At 43.4% G+C, this 14,982-nt stretch overlaps 1 protein-coding gene across 10 annotated transcripts in view; it reads left to right on the top strand.

Annotated features, from left to right (window-relative positions):
- The window catches only part of LOC120812456 (uncharacterized), a 38,854-nt gene extending 24,568 nt beyond the window's left edge, over positions 1-14,286 (top strand). For 8 of the 10 annotated variants that reach the window (XR_013454671.1, XR_013454669.1, XR_013454667.1 and 5 more), the window contains 4 exons: positions 1,477-11,402; positions 12,883-12,966; positions 13,248-13,331; positions 13,484-14,286. Coding sequence is in view for 1 of the 10 variants with exons in the window: in XM_078097344.1 (XP_077953470.1) it covers positions 11,171-11,402; positions 12,883-12,956 (306 nt within the window). In the remaining 9 variants the exon portion in view is untranslated. The remainder of the gene's footprint in view (positions 1-1,476; positions 11,403-12,882; positions 12,967-13,247; positions 13,332-13,483) is intronic. The other 2 variants (XR_013454665.1, XR_013454672.1) reach the window with 2 other exon arrangements.
- Positions 14,287-14,982: the final 696 nt, after the last annotated feature.

Here is a 14,982-nt window from a genome sequence, read left to right as displayed (position 1 = left end):
GGAGAAGAGGCAGAGCAGCAACATCACAGCAGTACAGGGTTATTATTGTCATTATTTAGCCAGGGATGATTTATTGTAGAGTGTTATTGCACTGGGCAGGAATGATCTCCTGTATCGGTCCTTGTGACAGCGGAGCTAAAGGAGTCTGTTGGAGAACGTGCTCCGCTGTCCCTGTAGCAGGTGGTGGAGGGGGTGGTCAGGATCATCCAATATGGATAACAGTTTCTTCAATGACCTCCCCTCCAACACCTTTTCCAAGCTGTCCTGTTTGCAGCCAATGATGGAGCCGGCCTTCTTAACAAGTTTGTTAAGTCTGTTGGTGTCACCGGCTCCAAGGCTGCTCCCCCAGCAGACCACGGCGAAGTACAAAGCACTGGCCACAACAGACTGATAGAACATCTCCAAGATCTTGCTGCACACATGGAAGGATCGAAGCTTCCTCAGGAAAAAGAGTCGACTCATCGCCTTCCTGTAGACGGCGTTGATGTTGATCTTCCAGTTCAGTCTGTTGTCGATGGAGACACCCAGGTACTTGTAGTCCTCGACCATGGCCACCTCCTCTCCCAGAACCCTCAGCGGTAGCGGAGCCGTCGTCTTCCTCCCGAAGTCGACCACCATCTCTCTAGTCTTGGCCACGTTCAGGAGCAGGTGATTTCTGCCCGCCCACACCACAAAGTCCTCCACTATTGCCCTGTACTCCTCCTCCCGTCCATCCCTTATACACCCTACCACTGCAAAGTCATCAGAGAATTTACCCACCGCTAGTACGCACAGAAGACTAGGGTCGAGTTTAGCTTAGCCTCGGTGGAAGTTAGGGGGAATCAAAACAATGCACTGTACTATTTTCATGTGGAAATGTGGAAACAAATTACAAAAGAGCGCTGTGTTTCGGTGTCATTTGCAAATATTTTTGTGATTTATTGGATTTTCTTTTGTAAATGAAAAATGGAGTTGAATGATACCAGCCAAGTTGAAAAAAGACAAATAACTCTTACACCCAAAGCTTTTGAGTATAAATTGGAAAAGCTCCAAGAATAACGGCAAGTAAAAATAAGAAAGATTAAATGTGCAATAAGAGAAATGAAAGGCCTAATGCAAGTGTGGATAATGCCGAAGAAATACGGTCATGTCTTGAAAATTTATCGAGCTTCTTTAAACAAGCAAGTCATCTTCATGGTGATGTGGTTCCTATGCTCCCACCTGAAGAACAGGAAAAACAAAATGCTTGGTTTGTCAGTATTGAAGAGCATACAATTGCTTTTGTAGAGGAGACAAATAAATGGCTGCTTGAGGTGCCAGACACACCAGAAGAGTGTGTTGTTTCACCATGTTTAGGATCCGTTCCCAATGATGAGGCATGTATTGTAGAAATTGCAGTAGATGACATTAGACCGATTGACAGTGTTTCTAATGTATCAGTGAAGTCAAAGAGCCGCAGTACAGTAATAAGTAAATCTATGTCCACTACTTCATCAGCCAGATTAAGGGCTGAGGCTGAGACAGCTGCTCTGATGGCTCGTCAAAGAATGCTGAGTCAGAAACATGCCCTGGAAGAACAGCAGGGACTATTGAGGAAGAGGAAGGAGGAGCTGGACCTGGACATGGAGCTGGCAGCGTCTACGGCTAAAGTGAGTGTGTTGAAGGCTGCAGAAGGATCTTGTGTGTCTAATGTTTCTGTAAAATCAGATGGGATGAACTCCTATTTGGAAAGAGGAAAAGGAACACAGTTAAGACCTGACACTGCACAATTTGTTCCTGAGTTCAACACCCAACCTGCGGAGTCTGGAGGTGAAGCGTTGCTTTCGGGTTATTCGGCTGTGAGGCCTAAGACACACAACAGAATGGAGCCACCTGCTGCTGTGACTGGGGCCGGACCGTCTGCTTTGCTTTCTCAGCCCGCTGCTGCGACTGGGGTTGGTATGTCCACTCTTCAAGGAGGTGCTTTTCATCCACCAGTTACCCACATTCAATCTGGAGCTGCACCCGTAACAGTGAATAATTCTGATCAGCGTTTTCTCAGTTCTGGAAAGACAAAATAAAATTACATCTTTATTGGTTGAACAATAGTCAATTTTTCTCTTAACTAAGCGAGACCTACATGTTTCCGATGGAGTATCAAACCTTCATAAGAGGATTTGAACACACCATTGAAGCTAGAACACAAAGTCAAAAGGACGGTTTGTATTACCTCGAGCAGTATACGAGAGGTCAGCCCAGGGATTTGGTCCGTAGCTGTCAACATCTGCCCCTGTCTCGTGGATACACTAAGGCAAAGTCACTACTTCAAGAACATTTTGGCGATCCATTCAAAATAGCCTCCGCTTACATGGAGAAGGTGCTTTCATGGCCGATGGTTAAAGCTGAAGATATCAAGGCTTTGCAGGCGTATAGTCTAATGTTACAGGAATGTTGCAACTCCATGGGGACCGCCGTAAATGATCTGAATGTACCTACGAATATGCAAACCATTGTGAAAAAGCTGCCTTATAAGTCGCGGGATCATTGGAGAAGTGTGGCCGGTGATATTCAGGAGAAGTTTCGCCGTAGAGCTACATTTTCGGACATTGTGGAGTTTGTTGAGAGGCAAGTCAAGATAGCAAGTGACCCTCTTTTTGGAAATATACAAGATACACCTGTGACAGGAAGAAAGGAATTGGTCAAGTTGCACTCTCAAACTGGTTAGTAGTAGTTTTGCCACTACTGTAACACCTGCTGGGAAGAAAGTGGAGTCTGGCAACAAAATAGAAAAGAACTCGCTTGTGAAAGTCTGTTTGTTTTGTGGAGCTGGACATTCGTTGGATGTTTGTCTTTATTTAGATAAAAAGACACAAGATGGAAAATTGTCCTTTTTGAAGGAGAACCATATGTGCTTTAGATGTCTGTGCGTTGGGCACAGTCGAAGATTGGGTTGGGAGTAAAGATTGCAGAAAACGTCTAATATGTAGAGTATGCGATTATAGGCACCCCACGTTGTTGCATTTCCATCCCAAAGCAAAACAAAAGAGTTCGACTCAGGCCAATGGTGGCTTTGAACCAGCCAGAAAAGGCGCTGTGGTGTCTGATCAGTCCAGTGGCTTGACTGGGGCCGGTAAGCAGGACTGTACACTTTCTATCTTGCCTGTTCAGGTGAAATCCAAAAGGGGACGAGAGACCTTGGTCACGTATGCGTTTCTGGATCCGGGGAGTACCGCCTCATTTTGTACAGAGCGGATCATGGACCGGCTCAATCTGACAGGAAAGAAGCTCGGAATCCTCCTTAGAACTATGGGGCAAGAGAAAGTGGTGGACAGTTACAAATTGTCAGACTTGGAAGTCTCCAGGTTGGATTCTGACAGCTTTTGTGACCTGCCTGAGATTTTTACTCAAAGAAGCCTGCCTGTTCATAGAGGTAACATTCCACGCTCAAAAGACCTCCAAAGATGGCCGCACCTGAGACACATACAAATACCAGAGCTAGTCTCTCATAGTCCGGACAGTAAGAGCTGAGTGCCAGCCGTAAGCAGACTGCAAGGTTGTCATCAGGATCTGCATTTTGACTTGATGATTTTCATATGTGAAAAGGCAGACTCACACAAATATGTTGATCCAAAAAGTGCAGTCAAATTCTCTGCAGTTTGTCTGAGGTTGGGGTACTTCTCTTTCTGCATTAGATTCCAGAATTGGACATTCATGTTAGGTGTTGCTCTGGATTTGAGCTCAATGTCATTCTTCAGTGTGAGGATCTCATTCTCAATAGCACAGCTATCCAGGTTGAAGAGTAATGCCACTTTGCACGTTATACCATCCACATCTACAATTTCCCCAAATGGAAAACAGAGATAGCTGACAACAGGCTCAATAGATGCAAAGTCAGTGAAGCGCCTGTCAAATTCTGACAAGATTCTCTGCACTTGCTCATCATAACGTGCACTCTCAAGCTCCGCCCAGTCTTTGCCCATAGCCTGGGCTGCCAACTCTCACGCATTGGCCGTGAAACCCACGCACTTGATCGGTTTCACGTGCTCTCACGCCACACCTCCGATTTCTCACGACAAAAAAATTGGGAGACTACAATTGAAAAAGAGGGGCGCCAGAACACAACAGTAATGTAAGGTTCCCTTTCCTGTCCATAGACACATTTACAACGCGCTCGGTATCGCGCTGCACGGATGCGTCGGCGCGCTCCCATCAGCGGAGCAGAAAGCGCGTCGTCGGTGTTTGTTCGGTGTGCAAGTCTAGAAAAATGGCTCAACACACCCGAGCTTATTTACGCCCTGAATTTGGAGTACCCACAGCCACTGAAGAACACCTTTCAGTTCATTCAAAGAGTGCTCCTATCACTAGGACTGAAATCCCTAAAACCAAAACTCCAGTCACTGAAAAATCTGTTAATGCAGTGAGGAAGTTTTGCGCATGGACTGTTTACTATGGAAAATGTTTTTATTGTCATCTGTGCAGTTGACCGTTTGTACACCGTTTGTGTATGTTTGTTACACACCATAGTCACCATTGAAATCATAAAGAAGTTTGTAGCATTTTGTATGATTTATTTGGTTAATTGCCTATTGTTTTACAGTTCAATTGGTATTTTATATGCTAAACAGCTGCTTTACTTTTTTGAGTGTGGTGTAATGTGCATCGGAAAGGAGATGGCGTAAATATAAACGACCTGACGACCTCCTTGAATTTCAATCTCTTCTCTCCTCTTTTTCTGCTTCTATCTCTGCTGCCAAAAGCTCTTTCTACCAATCCAGAATCGAATCTTCATTTTCTAACCCCAAAAAACTCTTTTCGATCTTCTCCAACCTCCTCGAACCCCCTGGTCCTCCTCCCCCCTCCACCCTTCTTCCGGGTGACTTTGTCAACTACTTTACCAAGAAAATAGCTGACATACTTTCTCAAACCCACCTCATACTTCTTGCATCCCACTGGCTTCACCTCTATCACCCTCACTTTCCTCTTTCACCCCCTTGTCTCCTAACCAAATTCTTACCCTAGTAACCTCTGCCCGTCCGACCACCTGCCCTCTTGACCCCATTCCATCACATCTTCTACAATCTATCGCACCTGACCTTCTTCCTTTCCTCACCTGTCTCATCAACAATGCTCTGTTATCTGGCTGTTTTCCCCAATTCTCTGAAGTAGGCAAGAGTTAACCCTCTCCTAAAGAAACCTACCCTCAACCCTTCTGAAGAAAACAACTACAGACCGGTCTCTCTTCTTCCCTTTTGTCCAAAACTCTTGAACGTGCGATTTTTAACCAACTCTCCTCCTATCTCCACCATAACAACCTCCTTGACCCCCACCAGTCAGGCTTCAAGGCAGGCCATTCCACAGAGACTGCTCTCCTTGCTGTCTCAGAGCAACTCCACACTGCTAGAGCCGCCTCTCTCTCCTCTGTCCTCATCCTTCTGGACCTCTCTGTTGCATTTGACATAGTCAACCACCAGATCCTTATTTCCTCTCTTCAGGAACTTAGTGTCTCAGGCTCTGCTCTCTCCCTTCTCTCGTCCTACCTCGACGGCCGCACCTACCGGGTAACCTGGCGAGGATCTGTGTCGGAATCTTGTCCTCTTACTACGGGAGTTCCTCAGGGTTCCGTCCTGGGTCCCCTTCTCTTCTTGGTCTACACCAACTCATTCGCTCGCATCGCTTCTCCTACCACAGCTATGCCGATGACACCCAACTAATTCTCTCCTTCCCTCCCTCGGACACCAAGGTGGCGGGAAGGATCTTTGCCTGACTGACATCTCTCAGAGGATGTCCGCCCACCATCCGAAAATCAACCCCGACAAGACTGAACTACTTCTCTTTTCAGGAAGAAGACTCTCCGACCCAGGACTTGACTGTCAACTTTGGCAACTCCCTGTTAACGCCCACTTTAAGCGCTAGGAACCTCGGCGTCACAATCGACAGCCAACTCTCCCTGACTCCCAACATTACTGCGACAACACGATCCTGTAGATACACTCTCTACAACATCAGGAGAATACGTCCTCTTCTCACTCAGAAGGCTGCCCAGGTACTGATTCAGGCTCTTGTCATCTCACGCCTGGACTACTGCAACTCCCTCCTGGCAGATCTCCCTGCTACTGCCATTCGACCTCTGCAGCTCATCCAGAATGCAGCAGCTCGACTGGTCATTAACCTTCCAAAATTCTCCCACACTACTCCACTCCTCCGCTCTCTTCACTGGCTACCGGTGGCTGCCCGCATCCAGTTCAAAACATTGGTGCTCACCTACCATGCTGTGAATGGATCGGGTCCAGCTTACATCCAGGACATGGTGAAACCCTACATCCCGACCCGCACTCTCCGCTCTGCACCTGCAAAACTGCTCGTCCCTCCCTCACTGAGAGCAAAACACTCGACTAGATCACAACTCTTTGCTGTCCTTGCTCCGAAATGGTGGAACGAGCTCTCTGAAGACACCAGGACCGCAGAGAGCCTTCACATCTTCCGCCGCAAACTAAAGACACACCTCTTCAGACTCTACCTCGACTAAAAGACTAACAAATTGTAGCACTTAAATTGTACTTATAATCTATAGCAAATTGTAAATTGGCTTATTTGAGGAAATTGCATTTTCTTGTTCTTCTGAGTTTGTACCCTATGGTTGAATGCATTTATTGTAAGTCGCTTTGGATAAAAGCGTCAGCTAATTGACATGTAATGTCTTTTAATGGCCATAGCACTAAACGGAAGCAGAGAAATCTGTATTTTTTCATTGTTTTCCTTACTTTGTGAAACGTATGCATACTGTTAGACTTGAATAACTGCGTTCCAAAACATATCAATTTTATGTTTTTTGATAAAATGTGATGACAAAACCTTGAAAAACTATCCTGTCTTTGTTTTAACAACTTACATTTTGTAGTTCAGCTTACTTAAATTTTTTAAGGCAATCAGTTTCCTGATTATTTTCGAGTAAAGAGACTGGTTGGACTAGTAAAGTTAACTTTTTCTAATCAGTACTGCTTACTTAATATAACACTAATCTTTAAGTTCTCTGAACTGACTTTTTATTGTCAACATAATCAATAATATTAAATTAACTTAACTCAGACCTTTATATTATCTGAACTGATTATTTATTGTTGACATAGTTCATCATTCTTAAGTTAATGTCACTTAGATTTATAAGTTAATTGAACTGATTATTTATCGGCAACATGCCTAAACTCATTTATTTTTAGTAATGTCAAATTAAAATTGATGAGCTACTTTTTTTAGAAATTTTGAGGCAATCGGTTTCCTGACTTTTTTCAAGTAAAGTCAACTTATTACATTTTACAGTGCATTGCTTCCAACAACCTCCTTTCTGAAGCCAATAACTTGTATGTGCTTGATTTCAAGATCAGTCACAAGGATCAAGCACATCAGTGTTACAAATCTCCCTCGAGCACATCTGAACTGTAAACATCAGAGTAATCAAAGTTAAAACTAATAATGCAGCAGCGCAACAAAATAGAAGAATTAAAGGGGGACTTTTGAATATTAGATTTCTGTCATCTAAAGCTGTTTTAGAAAATGAACTAATATCAGTTCACCATGTTGATATATTTGTCTTGATATATTTGTCTTACTGAAGATGTACAGGGCCCCAGGTCCTTATTCAGAATTTCTCTCTGAATTTTCACAGTTCTTGTTTGATCGAGTTTGGTCCTTAAAACGGACAAAGTAACTACTGGGTGATTTTAACATTTATGTGGATGTCGACAACAACAGCCTTGGTACTTCATTTCTTTCATTGTTAAGATTCTATTGGTTTCTGTCAGAGTGTAAATAAACCAACTCACTGTTTTAATCACACCCTCAACTTGATTCTTTTGTATGGGATTGGGATTGAACATTTAACAATCTTTCCACAGAACCCTCTCTTCTTGGACCATTGTCTGACAACCTTTGAATTTTTCTGAAAAATTCTCACTCCACACCGGCGTAAAATCATCAAAACAGGTTATTTAGTGTTTGCAAACAGGAGACAGAGTTGACACACATACAAGTCATGTGCCAAGCCTGCTAAAAAGTTTTCATCATTAGAGCAGGAATATATACTGCAGGCATGGCATAACAACATGGGGATGGTTACGCACGTACAGAGGACTTATTGTTTACCCTCACGGGACAGAATGTCCCTACCGAGGCCAGCGCCCTTAATCTCTGCAGAAAAGATGTCTGCCAGCTGAGGGTAGCAAAAACCTTGAGTAGTACAGCCTTATTGATATCATGACACACATTATTTGCAGTTTTTCCAACATTTCCCACCTGTTCATACAAAGTATAACCAATTAAAAGAAAAAAAGGATTAAACACAAAGAAAATAAAGATTTGTTTAACAGATCGATCAAAAGTTCATGAACGATTAAACCGTGATTTTAGAATGATTGTTCTTTTTATTATTAATCAATGGGTTAACATATTTAATATTGAGTGTGGCAAGCGAAGCTGAGCCAAACTCCTTATTATCTCACATACTTATTGCGCTGATGACCCCCAAATCTATGTAGCGCTTTCACCAAACGACTATCGCCCCATAGATCTTCTGTGCCAGTGCATTGAGCAGATCAAAGACCGGATGTGTCAAAATTTTCTACAACTAAATGAAGACAAAACTGAGATCATTGTATTTGGTGCTAAAAAAGAAAGGTTTAAAGTAACCCAACACCTTCACTCTCTGTCCCTGAAAACATCAAATAAAGCCAGAAATCTGAGGGTTATTATGGATTCAGATTTACACTTGGAGAGTCACATCAAATCAGTAACAAAATCGGCCTACTACCACCTCAAAAATGTAGCACGACTTAGAGGGCTCATGTCAGCTCAAGACTTAGAAACACTTGTACATGCCTTTATAACTAGTAGGCTGGACTATTGTAATGGTCTCCTTGCAGGTCTTCCAAAAAAAACTGTCAGAGTAAATACAAATCATGGGAAAGCATCATTTAGTTACTACGCAACAAACAGCTGGAATAAACTTCCTGAAGATTTAACACTTGCCCCAACTCTGACCACGTTTAAAACAAGACTGAAAACTGTTCAGTTTCAGTCTGTTCAAAATGTTCAGCTTCGCCTTCTGCTAAATTTGACCTACATTGCACTTTTAACCTCTGCCTTTAATTAAACAATTTAAACAAGATTTTAATTTATAATTTTATTTGCTGTTTTTAATTGTCTTTTAATTCCTGCATTTTATTTCACTTTATTGTATGTGAAGCACTTTGAGTCTGCCTTGTGTATGAAAAGCGCTATACAAATAAAATTGCCTTGCCTTATTATTATTGAGTGTGGCCAGCGAAGCTGAGCCAAACTCCTTGTAATTTGACATACTTATTTACTGTAAGATTTCCTTTGTTAAAGTCCCCGGGGACAATAACTAAAGAGTCCGGGTTGGTCCGCTCCACACGCCGTATCTGGTCGGCGAGTGTCCGCTGAGCCTCGTGCACGTTGCCCGCCGGCGGCATGTAAACACCGACCAGGATGAATGAAGCGAACTCACGGGGGGAATAAAAGGGTTTGCAGTTGATGAAGAAAGTTTCCAGATCAGGAGAACAGTGTTGTAGGATCACCATTACGTCGTTGCACCAGCTGTTGTTGAAGTAGAAGCAGATTCCTCCACCCTTCGTCTTGCCGGAGAGCTCCGTGTCGCGGTCCGCTCGGAGCAGCTGGAAGCCGCCAGCTGGAGCGCGGAGTCCGGTATCGATCCGCAGAGCCACGTCTCCGTGAAGCACAAGACGGAGGATGTAGAGAAGTCTCTGTCTCTCCTCATCAGCAACTGAATTTCGTCCAGTTTGTTGCACAGTGAGCGCACGTTGGAGAGAAAGATGCCTGGCAGCGGAGTGCGAGAACCCCGCCTGCGGAGTCTCACCAGCGAGCCGGCCCGTTTTCCTCTCCGACGGCGTCTCACCACGTGACGAAAGGTGAGCGCACCTTTGACTAGAATGTCCAGTAATTCCACGGAAGAAAGCAGGAAAATTGGAAGTAACTCCGCTGGAGTTGTTCCACGGATTTTGAAGAGCTCATCTTTGGTGGAAGAGCTCCGGGAATCGCAGCAGCAAACGTAATTAACAACAAAAACAACAAAAAACGAAGCGCACCGAAGCACCGAGGCGGCCATCAACGGCGCCATCTTGCATTTTCTAAATACAGACAGTTTATTAAATGCCCACCAGAGAGGAGAACACGCTGGATCACTGTTACACCACAGTAAGCAGGGCTTATCACGCCGTCCCTCGTGCTGCACTGGGACACTCTGACCACGTCATGGTCCATCTGATTCCTGCATACAGGCAGAAACTAAAGCTCTGCAAACCTGTGGTGAGGGAATTCAAGAAGTGGACCAGTGAGGCGCTGGAGGATCTTCGGGCGTGCTTTGACTGCACAGACTGGGATGTTTTCAGGACTGCTACTGACAGTCTGGATGAGTTCACAGAGCTGTAACTTCCTACATCGGTTTCTGTGAGGACAGCTGTGTACCATCATGCACCAGGGTGAGTTACAACAACGACAAACCCTGGTTCACAGCAGAACTCACTACGCCTGCAGAAGGATCAGGCATTTAGGAGTGGGGACAAAGACTTGTACAGTACACAGAGGCAAAATACAAGTTTAGCAAGGCGGTGAGAGATACTAAACGACTGTACTCTGAGAAACTCAAACAACAGTTCTCAGCAAGTGACTCTGCTTCGGTCTGGAGAGGCCTCAAACACCTCACCAACTACAAGCCAAAAAACCCCCACTCCATGGATGACCTCCGCCTGGCAGACGAGCTGAATGAGTTCTACTGCAGATTCGAAAGACAATGTCCTGATCCCATCCACCACAGCTCCACCAACCTGCTGCAGTCCCCCTCCCCTCCCTCCCCCAGCCCATCAGGTGCTCACGCCTCTTCATCTATATCACCTTCCCCTCCCCCCCAGCAACGACCCTCTCTATTCTGGAGAGAGACGTTAGCCGGCTCTTTAAAAAACAAAATCCCCGTAAGGCAGCCGGTCCGGACTCCGTCTCCCCTCACACCCTGAAGCATTGTGCTGACCAGCTGTCTCCGGTGTTCACTGACATCTTCAACACCTCCCTAGAGACATGCCACGTACCAGCTTGCCTCAAGGCTTCCACCATCATCCCTGTTCCCAAGAAGCCCTGGATCACAGGACTCAATGACTACAGGCCTGTCGCCCTGACCTCTGTAGTCATGAAGTCTTTTGAACGGCTAGTCCTGACCGACCTGAAATCCCTCACCGACCCCCTCCTGGACCCCCTGCAGTTCGCCTACAGAGCCAACAGGTCTGTGGACGATGCTGTCAACATGGCCCTCCACTACATCCTCCAGCATCTGGACTCCAGAGGAACCTACGCTAGGATCCTGTTTGTGGACTTCAGCTCTGCCTTCAACACCATCCCTGTCCCCTCTTACAGGATGTGGGGTAAGATGAAAAAAGGATCCTATAATACATGTGTTGTAAATAATGAGAAAGACAAATATTACAGGAACCCCTCTAATTTATTTTTAAAGGATTGCAAAACAACTGTGTAGCATAGTGGCATCTAGGGCTGCAACAACGAATCGATAAAATGAATTTGCTATTAAGAGTCGGCAACAAATTTCAACGCAGAGCGTTGAGTGTGAGAGTTTGTTAGCGTGTGCGTCTGTGAGTAGTGTAGAGCAGCGGCCCCCAACTTTTTTAGCCTCACGGACCGCACGACAAAAAAAAATGTGTAAAGAGTGATGTATGTAAAGAATCTGGTTGTTTTTCAAAACAAAATGATTGGATTCTGGAGAAAAAAAAATCTCTGTGGCCTGCTACCACTGGTTGCTACCACAAGTTCTGACGTTTACTGTTTTGTATTTTTTTTTAGATATATATATAAATTATGTATTGTTCAGCTGAGGTCCCTTTAAACATATACGTTTTTTGTGCACTTTATTTTAAAAAAAGCCTATATATTGGGCTGAAGTCCATTCATAAAAAATATTATAACCTGTTTGTGCACTTTCTGAAGATTTTTTAAACTATGAATTTGCACTGTCAGTTCTGTTTTTGAATAAAGGTTGGAAATTAATAATGTTGTTTTTTTAATCCCAAAAAATATATTAATCAATTTAATCAAAATAATTGTTAGTTTTAGCCCTGGTGGCAACAAACAACATGAGTCCCTGCATGTAGATGTACCACAGTCGAGTAAATCAGCAGGGTTTCAGCACTCGAGTGTTTAGCCTTTCAACTGGTCAGCTTTGTCTATTCCATTTGCACTGTTGACCTGTGGCAAATAGTGTCAACTGTGTGGACCTTGTTGGGATCAGTAACACAATGCAAACCATCCAAGACTAATGTTGTAGCTCCCTGCTTTCACTACGACATACAATCCCAACAACGTTGGCAGCAGCAGTCAGCCGTCTGTGTTTAATATAGTGCCGAGTGAAACCCTTGGATTTCTCTGCGTTTTAGCAAAATGTAATAAAAACAATAGTAACATAGAAACAATAGCAATGATCTCTACCAAATGAATGTTTGGTGCCAATTATTTTCATGTGCTTTTAAAGAAATAGGCCGTAACTAACCAATAACTACAATCTCAACTCTTTTTTGGGCAAAAAAGACTTTTAGAAGCTTTTTTAGAGGTATTTTCTAAAGGAGTTTTCATACTTCTTTTTGGTATTGAGATCATATAAAAAAATATGCCAATTTGGAAAACAGCTGTCTGATTATTATTGATCTACCCTGAGTGCATTTGCCTATTACAGCGAGCCGTCACCTTCTTGGCGCTGTCTATGGGACATAAACATGATGGATTTCATGTTCATGTATGATTTAAAATGACAAGTTTGTCAGCTCTGAGCTGAATGTTAAGAGGGATTGATTGTCCTGTGAGATGCCACACAGCTATGTATTTTTCTTTTTCTAGTCTCGGATGGAATAATTGTGGGGATAAAGTGGCACTGGAGCTGGTCCGAGTTATGCCTCTCTGTCAGAAGCTGAGGAGAATAGAGTGAGTGTTTGAACACACACACACACACACACACACACACACACCAGTTTTAGTTGTTTTCAGTATTGTATTTAGTCGGAGCTTTTGATAATAGAGATTAGTTTTGAGATTTTGGTTTCCTAAAATCAGGCTTTCATTGTCAGGCATTGTCATATATGAAATGGGCTCCTTTTGGGTTTAAATTACATTCCTCTGTAGTTGACCTACTTGATCCCCACACACTTAACACTATGAGGCAATTAAACGGTACGTGCGTTCAGTATGTTTTTGATTTCTCCCAGTCTGGAGTCAAACGCCATCAGTGTCTCTGGAGCGGAGGCCTTGGTTAAAGCTCTACAGCCGTGTCCTGCTCTGCAGATGATCAGGTAAACTTTCTGTCATGGTGTCTCCCTCTTTGTTTTTCCACATACGGTTAGTGTCTTGTAACAGCCATCGTAATGCTTCAAATCAACTACACATAGTTATATAGAAACAATGAGAATTTAACCACCATCACAACCACCCCTGTGCTTTTCAGGTTGTGGAGGAACAACGTCTCCGCTATTGAGGCCCAGACGCTCAGTCTGAAGGAAAGGAGACTGAACTTCTCCTCCACCTAACATGCTTTGAATGTTTCCCCTGAACTGCGACCACATGGAAGTATGAGGAATGATTTTATAGCAAATGATTACGTCATGATCATGTCACACGATGTGTATGAATACCTTCAATCGGTTGTGCATGTGAGGACTGCAGCAGCAGGCGTGTGTAATAGAAGGCTTAAAGACCACTGTGTGGTGAACCGCGAACGCTTTTGACATTTTGCCTAAATGTAAATAATGTTAAGATGAAACAACACAATTATTTTTGGCCCGACCATTCCAGTCTGTTTGCTGTGGGCTTTGTACACACTGCCCTCCTCTTTGTACACTATGAACCTAAAGGGCCACGATTCCAGTAACTTCCATTTGAGAAAGCAGGTATGCAGACTTTTCATTATTTTGCACCGTAATGTGTTAACAATAATTAGAGGCCACATAAGTGAAAACACAACAAATCATAAAATTACAGTAAATGTTCTCTAACCATCATTTTAGGTTGTGGTCTCTATCCAAACTGCGTATTTATTTCTTCCGACATTTTGATGAATTAATAATTAGACGTTATTTAAACTGACAGAACTGTTTTTACAAGGACACAGGATTTGAATGAGCAGGGGCCGAGATGTGTTTGGGACTGTAGATAATCTTCTTTAGGGGGGGTTTGGCTTTAAGGTTTCGGAGCAGCCTCGACCTCTAACATGGCAAATCTTGCTTGACATTAAATTATTCAAAAAATAAAGACTAAATTGAGTGATGGCCTTTTTTTACACCTTCTTTCTTTCTTAACTTTTACCTAAAAAATGTTATACAAACACAACCCAATATCCTCTTAAGTTGTGTCTTTACATAACTTGCTAATGTATTTTTTCCTGAAAAAACAATTTAATAGAACCTGGTATCAAGTACATAAGTACATTTCCTAAACTCAGCACAAAGGGTGTTTCATAACTGGCTCATATTTATATCGACAGGAGCAGCTGAAACAGCAGCTGCGCCCGTCAGTGACAAACTTGAGACTCAGTCACAGGACTTCAGTTCCCTCAATGAGGTGCAGTCTGCTCCTCTCCTCTATTAAAGTACTCCACTTATTTTCAGTCATGAAGTTCAGCTCACTCACCAGCCAGAGGAACAGCTGTATCGTGGTCTGTGGCTCTGGAGGGAGCCTTTCAAAGTTATGAAATATAGCAACTACCCAGTGGTGTCAAAAAGGTTACTTTGACTTCAAACTAAAGCAGAAATCCTGCTACAAAGTGACCATGTATGATTTGAAAAACTGAGTTGTATAGTGACCAATATAGGATGCAGTTTTTTGGGAACAAAGGTCTTGATATCTTTGCAACTTATGCCTCGATCTTGACAAATAGAACATATAACTGTTGTGGATTCATAGATTCAATTAATCAAATAAATTACAATATTGTAAAAACACTGCAAC

This window comes from Gasterosteus aculeatus, chromosome Y (assembly GCF_964276395.1).
Source record: "Gasterosteus aculeatus chromosome Y, fGasAcu3.hap1.1, whole genome shotgun sequence".
In the NCBI taxonomy this organism is placed as follows: Eukaryota; Metazoa; Chordata; class Actinopteri; order Perciformes; family Gasterosteidae; genus Gasterosteus; species Gasterosteus aculeatus.
The sequence above is the reverse complement of the archived record's forward strand: the minus strand, read 5'-3'. Positions and strand labels throughout refer to the sequence as shown.